The 10,000-nt window shown below is 18.9% G+C and overlaps 1 protein-coding gene across 1 annotated transcript in view; it reads left to right on the top strand.

Annotated features, from left to right (window-relative positions):
* LOC122248635 (opioid-binding protein/cell adhesion molecule homolog) overlaps positions 1-10,000 on the top strand; it is a 350,885-nt gene that overhangs the window by 322,993 nt on the left and 17,892 nt on the right. Inside the window, exon 8 of the mRNA XM_086536658.1 lies at positions 120-312. Coding sequence (XP_086392784.1) covers positions 120-312 — 193 coding nt within the window. The remainder of the gene's footprint in view (positions 1-119; positions 313-10,000) is intronic.

Genomic DNA, 10,000 nt, shown 5'->3' with positions numbered 1-10,000 from the left:
ATATATATATATACACACACACACACACATATATTCACATTCTACTATATCTAATAGACGCTAATAATCGAAAATTGAATTGATCAATTAATCCACGAATTCCCCGCTTTCCCCAACAGGCGATCAGCTACTGGGTGCGGAGAGACATGATGATCCTGAACTCAGCGAAATACCGAGCAGAAACCAACGAGTCCACCTATCGTATTCACATGAAGCTTACCATTTTTAATTTCTCTCGCGACGACAACACGACATACAAATGCGTTGCCAAGAATTCGCTCGGGGAGACTGAAGGAGACATCAAGCTGAACGGTAAGTCATCAGGCGAAAGGTGCATAACCGGGGGGGGGGAAATGTGTTGGCAATTAACATAAAGAATGAAATTTTAGGTTTATTTACATATTTTAGGTTTGTTTACATAGCATAAGGAAAGTCGGTTGAGTTTCGAAATAATTAGTTTCAATTAGTATTGCCACAAACAGATGGCGTTGATGACACGAAAATCATCTATTGAAAAGCGTTTTCTATTGGTCAGTAAGCAGCGCGAGGTAATGCGGTGTTGATTTTAAAACTACAGTTAAAACCAACCTACGTTTAGGTCAACGGCACCCAGATATACTTATATGTGAGATGAGTAGAATAAAACATTGGTGAAAGAGATTTAGGGTTTCAGTGAAGAAAAAATATTAAAAGACTATATAATGAGAAAAATGGAAAGTATAAAAATAACGTAAATATATGGGGTGTGATATTTTTCGTATTGTGTATTATCCATGCACGTAAACAATTAAGACACATACACATGTATATGTATGCATATACATATATATATATATATATATATATATATATATATATATATATAGATATATATATATATATATATATATACACTTATATAGTATGTATATATATATATATATATATATATAGAATATATAATAATATATGTATATGATATATATACATATATATACAATACATATATATATATTATATATATATATATTATATATAAATATATAATATATATATATATACATATACATTATATAGACTAATATATATATATATATATAAATATATATATAGTATATATATATATATTATAGATATTGAATGTATATATATACGTATAGTATAAATATATAATATATATATTTAATATTATATATATATTATATATATATACTTACGGTATATATATATATATATATATATATAGTTATAATATATATACATATACAGATAAACATATCAGATACATATATTATATATATATATATATATATAGATATATTTATAATATATATATATATGAATGTATATATATACGTATTTATATATATAATATAATATATATAATATATATATATATATACAATATATATATATATATTTATATAATATATATATTATACAATACGTATATATATATATATTACATACACATCATATATATATACATATATATATACTAATATATATATATATTAATATATATATATATATATATACTATATATATATATATATTTATAAATAGTGAATATACATAGATATATATATAAATATATATATAAATATAAATAAATATACATATATATACATATACATACAATATACATATATATATATATATATATATATATATATATAAAGATATATATATATAAATATTATAATATATATATATATATATATGAATGTATATATATACGTATATATATATATATATATTAGAGTTATATATATATATATATATATATATATAATATAAAATATATATATGTATAACATATATAAAATAATATATATAATATATATATATATATATATAGATATTATATATAGATATATATATACATAATGTAGATATATGTATGTATATATATATATATATATATATATAGATATATATATAATATTTAATACAGAAAATATAATCTATCCAATATATAGATATATAAATATATAGATAATATATATAGATATATATATATATATATATTTTAATAATATATATATTATATTCTATATATAATAAATATATATAGATATATATATAGATATATATATATTTTAGAGAGATATATATATTATATTTTATCGAGATATATTATAGATAATATTTATATATATAGATAGTAATATAATGTGGGCAGTGTTTGTGTGCTACGTTATCCTAGATATATATTAGATACTATCTTTTTATTATATATTTATATTTATATATATTATAATATATATGTATATATAGATTTATCTGAATATAAACAGAAATATAGATTGATATTATAGAATATAATATATAGAATAAAGATATAAATATTATAAGAATAGATGGATATAATAGATATATATATATATTATATATAGATACATAGAAGTTATATATATAAAGAGAGATAATATATATATATGCATATATATTTATAATATATATATAGATATAGAGTTAGATATATATATATATTTAGATGTAAGATAGAGAATAGATTATTGATTATATAATATATATATATATGAAAGATATTAAATATAATATATATAAATATATACATAGATATGATAGAGAGAGAATAGATAGATGAGTTATAATATAGATATATATTAAAGATAATATTATGTATATATATATATAGATATATATATATATATATTTGTATGCAGAATATAGAGATATATATAAAGATTATATATATATATATATATTTAAATATATACATATAGATTAATTTCGAGATATAGATACATAGGATAGATAGAGAGATATAGAAGATATAATAGATAGATAATAATACTTATATTATGTATATAAATATAGATATAATTATATATATATATAATGATATATATATATATACGGAAAATATTCCATATATATATTTATATATAGATATAGATATATATATATATATAGTCATATTTTATACTATTTATGCATTCATATTTATAGATTTATAAATATTTATCGTATCAATATCTTTTATCTATCTATCTATCGAGCGCGCTTTCTTCTCTCTCTCTCTCTTCTTCTCCTCTCTCTCTCTCTATATAGATATACTATATATATATATATATAATATATAGATATATATATAACATAAAGAGATAATATAGTTATATATATATATTTAGATATATTATAATATATATTATATATACATGTACATATATATATATATATATAATATATACTATATATAGAAGAGATATATATATAGATAATAGATTGTATATAAAATATATAAGATAATATAATATATATAGATAAGAAATTGATATATATACATACTCAACACACACACACATCAACATTACACACACTCAAACACGCACACACAAACACACACACACAACACTACACACCATATTATATAATATATATATATATATACTTTATATATTTTTATAAATATATATAGAGAAGAATATATATATATAAATATATATATATATATTTATATATATATATATATATATATATATTATATATATATATACGTATAATTTATATACACATTTAATATATATATATATATATATATATAATATATATATATATCATATATATATATTTATATATAATATATATTTAAATTTATATAATATATTATATATATATTTATTATATATATTTAATTTATATAATATATATAAAAATTTTGTTATATATATATTTATATATATATATAATAATATATATATATATATATATATTATATTATATATATAATAATAATATATATATTATATATAATATATATATTTTATATATATATAAGATATTATATGTATTATATTTGTATATATTATATATATATTATAAAATATAAATTTTTTAATTATAAATATAAAAATAATATAAAAAAATTATTAAATAAATATATATATATATATTTATTATTTATTTTTATTTATATATATATATATATAATATATATATAATATATATATTATAATAAATATTAAATTAAAAATATAAAATGTAATATATATATATATATAATTTTAAAATAATATATATATATATATATATATAATATATTGTTGTATAATATATACAAAATAAATAATAATTACAATAAATACCGTAAATAATGGGTGGTTGGGGTTTTTTGCGACGGTGGGGGCTTTACGCAATGTATATAAGCAAAAATTAAATACTTAACTTTCGAGAACTACTTAAATGTCTGGGGCTCTTGAATGGGGGAAGGGAGATTTTATTTTATACATTATTATATTTTATTATTTGTGTGATGTGGTTAGTTTGTTTTTTATACTACTTTATAATATTTTTAATCTTAGTACTTACAATGTTATTTTAACATGTTATTCCATTTTTTTTATTTTTATTATTTTTATATTCACTCAGTTGTTGTTTTTGTTTTTTTTATTTTGATAATTGATGTAGTTATTTCTGATTTTTGGGTTTTGTATTTTTGCTTAGTTATTATTATTATTTTTTTGTTAGTTTGTGGTGTTTTTGTTTTTGTGTTTGGGTGTTTGTGGTATTTTTTGTGTGTTTTTTTGTTTAGTGGGGTGGTTGGTTATTTTTGGGTGTGTTTTGTGTGGGTGTGGTTGTGTGTGTGTTTTTTATGTGTGGGGTGTGTGTGTTTGTTTTTATTATGTGCTGTGTGTTTGTTTGTTTTTGTTTTGTGTGTGTGTGTTTGTTTTGGGTGTTGGTAGTTTGTGTATGATATTTTTTTTTGTGGGTGTTTGGGTTTTTTGTTTGGGGTTTTGTGGGATTGTTATGTGGAGTGATTTTTTTTGTTTTGTTTTTTTTTGTTGGTGTTTGGTTGTGTTTAGGGTTGTGTTGTTTTTAAGTTGTTGGATAGTGGTTGTTGTGTTGGTTTTTTTTTTGTGTTTTGTGTTTTTGTTTTGTTTTGTTGTTTTACAGTGTGTGTTGTGTGTTTTTTTTTTTTTTGGGGGTTTTGTGTGTTTGTTTTTTTGAGTTGTGGTTCATTGGGGGGTGGGTGTTTTTTTAGTGTTTTTTGTTGTTTCTTTTTTGTTGTTGTTTTGGTTGGATTTTGTTTGGGTTTTTTGGTGGTGTGATTTTTTTTTGTGTTTTGTGTGGTTTATGTGTTGTTTTTTTGGTTGTGGTTTGTGTTGTTTTTTTGTTATTTTTTGTGGGTTTGGTTGTTGTATTTGTTTGTTTTGGTTTGTGTGTTGTGGGTGTTTTTTTTGTTTTTTGATATTTTGGTTTTGTTGTGTTATTGTTTTGTTGTTGTTGTTTTTTTTTTATTTGTTTTTTGGTTTGTTGTGGTGTGTGTTTTTGTTCTGTAGAATGTGTTGTTGTGTTGTTATTGCTGTGTGTTTGTTTTTATTTTGTGTTTATTTGTTGGTGGTTTGTATAGTCTGTATTAGTTTTGTGTGTTGTTTTATAGTTTGTTTGTTTTTGTGATTTTTGTTTTTGTTTGTGTGTGTGTGTTTGGTAGGTGAGTTATTTTTTTGTGTGTGTGAGTGTGTGTGTGGTTATGTGTGTTTTGTTTTTGTGTTTTGGTTTTTTGTGTGTTGGGTTTTGGGGTGTTTTTTTTGTTGTTTTTAATTTGTGTGTTGTTGTTGTGTGTTTTTTTTGGATGGGGTTTGTGTTTTTTTTGTTTTTGTTGTGTTTTTTTTCTTTTGTTTGTGTTTTGGTTGGTTTTTTGGGTTTTTTTTTAGTGTTTTTTTTTTGTTGTTTTTGTGTTTGGTTTTTTTTTGTTATTTATTTGATTTTTTGTGTTTTTTGTGTTTTTTGTGTTTTAGTTGTGTGGTTTGTGGGTTTTGATTGTTAAAAGTTGATTGGTTTTAAGTAGTTTAGATTGTTATTTATTTTTTAATATTTTGGTTTGATAAGATTATTATTTTTTTGTATAATGTTTATTTGTATTTAAGTTTTATTTGATTTGTTTTGGGTAGATTTTGTATAATTTTTATTTTTGTGTTTGGGTTTTTAGAGTGATTGTATATTTGAATATTTTTATTTTTTGTTGTTTGTTTTTCGTATAATGTTTGTTTCTGGTTAGTTATATAGATTGTTTTTTATCTTGTTTTAGATTGTGATTTTTAGATTTTTATTTTGTTATTGATGAGTGATAATATGAGTGATTTATAGTTCTATTTTTTATTTTTTGTTCTGAGTTAATTGTGAGTGTGATAGTCTTTATTGTTTGATATATTGTTAGTTTTATTTGTTTATTTTTTGGAGTGAGTGTTGTGTGATGAGATTTGTGTGGTTTGTGTGTTTGTGTTGTGTGTGAGTGATTGTTATGTGTTAAGATGTGAGATAAATTAGAGTTTGTATTTATATTTTATTTTTGTTTGTTATTAATGATATTTATTTTTGTGTTTAATTTTTTTATTGAGTTAATTGTTGTGTGATAGTTATTTGTTTTAATGTATTGATTACTTGATAGAGTGTTATATTTAGTGTGTGTTTTTGTTTATAGTAGATTTGTTTGTGTTTTTGTGGGTGATTGTTTGTGTGAGATTTTTATATTTTATTTATTTATTTATAAAGATGTTTTAGTTTTTTATTATTTTTGATTTATATTTATTTTTATGTATATTATATAATAGTTTTTTATTTTATTATTAGTAAATTATGTGATTTTTTGTGTGTTAGATATTGATTATTTTAGTGAAGTTTATGAAGATATGGTTGTATGGTTTTGTTTGACAGATAGATCTAGCTCTATATTTAGTGATATCTGCTTATGATTGATCTAGACACGAGCTAGCGTTCTAGCATATCTCTCCGCGCCTTCAGCCCTATCTCAATAGTGTGTTTAGATCCATCAATAAAGATTTTGTTGTATATTTATTTAGATTTTTATGTTTTTGTGTGTTATTTTTATGAATTTTTTTTATAGATAGTGTTGTTTGTTGTTTTTGTTTGGGGGTGTGTGTGGGTGAGTTGTTTGTGTGTGTGATTAAGAAGTTTGAGTTTGTGATGTTTTATATTTATTTTAAGTTTAGTTATTAGATTTAGTGTAGGAGAGAGTTTTCTGTTGTTTGAGGGTATGATTGTAGTTTAGTGGGATTGTTTTTTTTGTTATTAGTTGTTATAGTGAGTGAGTGTGTTTGATTTATTTTTTTTGAGAGTTTTTTGGAGTTAGTTATATTGTGAGTGTTAATGTTTTTTGTGTTATGTACGTTTTTGTTGTTTTTTGGTTTTTGTTTGTGCTGAGAGATTGTGTTTTTAGGTGTTAATTTTACTTATATATATAGATATAGTTATATTGATTTGAGAGTTTTATAGTTTTTTTTAGATTGATGTTTTATATACATTTTTTATTTTATATATTATTTTTATTTCATTGTGTTATAGATTTTTTATTTATTTATTTAGGGACATTTTGATTAGTGTTTTTTTTTTTGGTGTGTTTTTGTTATTTGATTGTGTTATTTTTTAATGATTGAAAGATTATTTTGATATAGTTATAGTCGTATGTGTAAATTTTATATGATTTTTTTTGAGTAATTTTGTTTGATTTTGTATATATGTTTTTGATATTGATTTAATTGTGTATGATTTATTTGGGTGTATGTGTGTTTATTAGTGTTAGATGTGTTTTTTTGTGTGAGATATATGTATTTATATTTTTTTTTTTTGTGTAGTGTTTTTGGTTTTTTTTTTGTGTGTTGTTTGATTATGATTTTGTGTTTTTTGATGTTTTATTTTTTGGTGTTTTTGATTTGAGTTTTTTTGTTTTATTTTGGTTATTGAAGGTTTATTTTACGTAGGAGTTGTGTTTGTGTGTTTTTTTGTGAGTTTGTGAGTTTTGATTGGAGGTGTTAGTTAGTGAGTTTTTGTTTGTGTTTGTGGTTTGTTTGGGTGTGTTTTATGTTGGTGTTTTTTTTTTTTTGAGTGTTATTTTTTATTTTTTTTGTGATGTTATTTATTTTTGAGTAATTTTGTAGGATATTTTTGAGTGGTAATTTTTTTGGTGTTAGTTGTTATAGTTGAGTTTGTTTTTTAGATTTTTTGATGGTTATTTATTGTGTTTGAGTTAAATATATGTATTATATATATACAATATAATACCGTAAATATATGTTGTGTGATGTTGTTCGTTTATGGTGCATATCCAGCACATGAACATATACATTTAGACTCAAACACATGTTATGTATGGGTATATAATATATTTATATATATATATAATTTGATATATATAAGATATTATATATATATATTTAATTTATAAATATACTTATATAATAGATACATATATAGATATAGATAGATTTATTTGATATATTTAGATAATATTTATATATATGTATAGTTATATATATAATAGATTATTTGATATATTTAAGAGATATATATATATTTTAGATATAATATATATGATGAGTAGTTGTATAGATATTTATGTAATATATATGGATATTGATTTTTATATTTTGTTTTATAATAGATAAGTTATACATTATTTAGATAATATATATATATATATTATATATATATATATATGTAGAATATATACATATTGATATACTTATGTAGAAAAGGTTTTATTTAATGTAGATATATATATTAGTTATATAGATAATATATATTTAATTATAATATATTGATATATGATCCATGTATATAGTTTTATATAGTATAATTATATATATATATATTTTATTTATATATATATTTATATATTATGATATATAATAGTTTATTATATATTTATATATTGTGATATGTGTGTGTAGTATATTTAGAAAGTTGAGATATATATAAGATATAGTTATTTATAGACATAAATTATTATATATATATATAGAGATAGTTAGAGATTGAGATATTTTTTGTATTTTATCTATATTATATATATATATATATATATTAGAAGTTATAGATTAGTGAAGTTATGTAGATATAATATAGATATATAATATATACTAGATTACTTAAATATATAGTTAATATTGAGTGATAATATATATAATAATATATATTTATATAAATATAATATATATATATATTTAATTATAGATATATAGCTATATTATATATATGTTTCTATATATATTTGTTTTGGGTATTTACTTAGTTATTGATTATATAGATATAATATAGATATATATATATATAGAGAGATTTAATAAATTTATAGATATTATGTAGATATATAGATATATATATTATAGATACTGATATATGAGATTTTATTAATATATATTTTGGTATATATAGAGACTTATATATATATATAGATATATTGATATAGTTATATATATATATATGTATATTTATATAATTATATATATATATATATAGTATTATATATTTTAATTATATAAATTTATAATATATATATTTATATATTTTGATATATACATATATATAATTGATATTGTTTTATATACATTAGAGAGTTATAAATATAGATAGAGATTTTTTTATATTTATATATATTTATGTATGTATATACATGAATATTTACATAAATTTATATTATATACATATAAAATAATTTATATTTAGATATTTAGAGATATATATTTTATATAATTTTTAGGTATATATTGTTATATATCGATAGAGATTATTGATATTTATCTGTATATAGAGAGCGATATCATTTTCTATTAGCTACTTTATTTTTTTTGTTTTTAGATAGATATATATATATATTGTGATAGATAGAGAGTTATATTATTTAGATAGATGTATATATATATTGATATGTGTGTGTTATATTAGGTTTTGATATTTATCTTTAAGATATATATTTGTATATATTTAGATAAGTGATATTATATAAATATTTAAATATAGATATGTGATAAGGACTATATAAAAAATGTTATATATATAGATATATATCTATTATTATAGATATAATATCTATTTGCGAGATATATATAGTTATAATAATAGATAATATATTTATATATAATATATAATATAATATAGATATAGTACTATTTATATTGACTATATCTATATCTAAATATATATATATAGATAAATTATAGATATAGGTATATAGTTATATATATAGATATATATA

Source organism: Penaeus japonicus, unplaced genomic scaffold, assembly GCF_977035675.1.
Source record: "Penaeus japonicus unplaced genomic scaffold, GWHDUDI00000001_assembly GWHDUDI00000005, whole genome shotgun sequence".
NCBI classification, from domain to species: Eukaryota; Metazoa; Arthropoda; class Malacostraca; order Decapoda; family Penaeidae; genus Penaeus; species Penaeus japonicus.
This window is presented reverse-complemented; position numbering and strand designations above follow the sequence as displayed.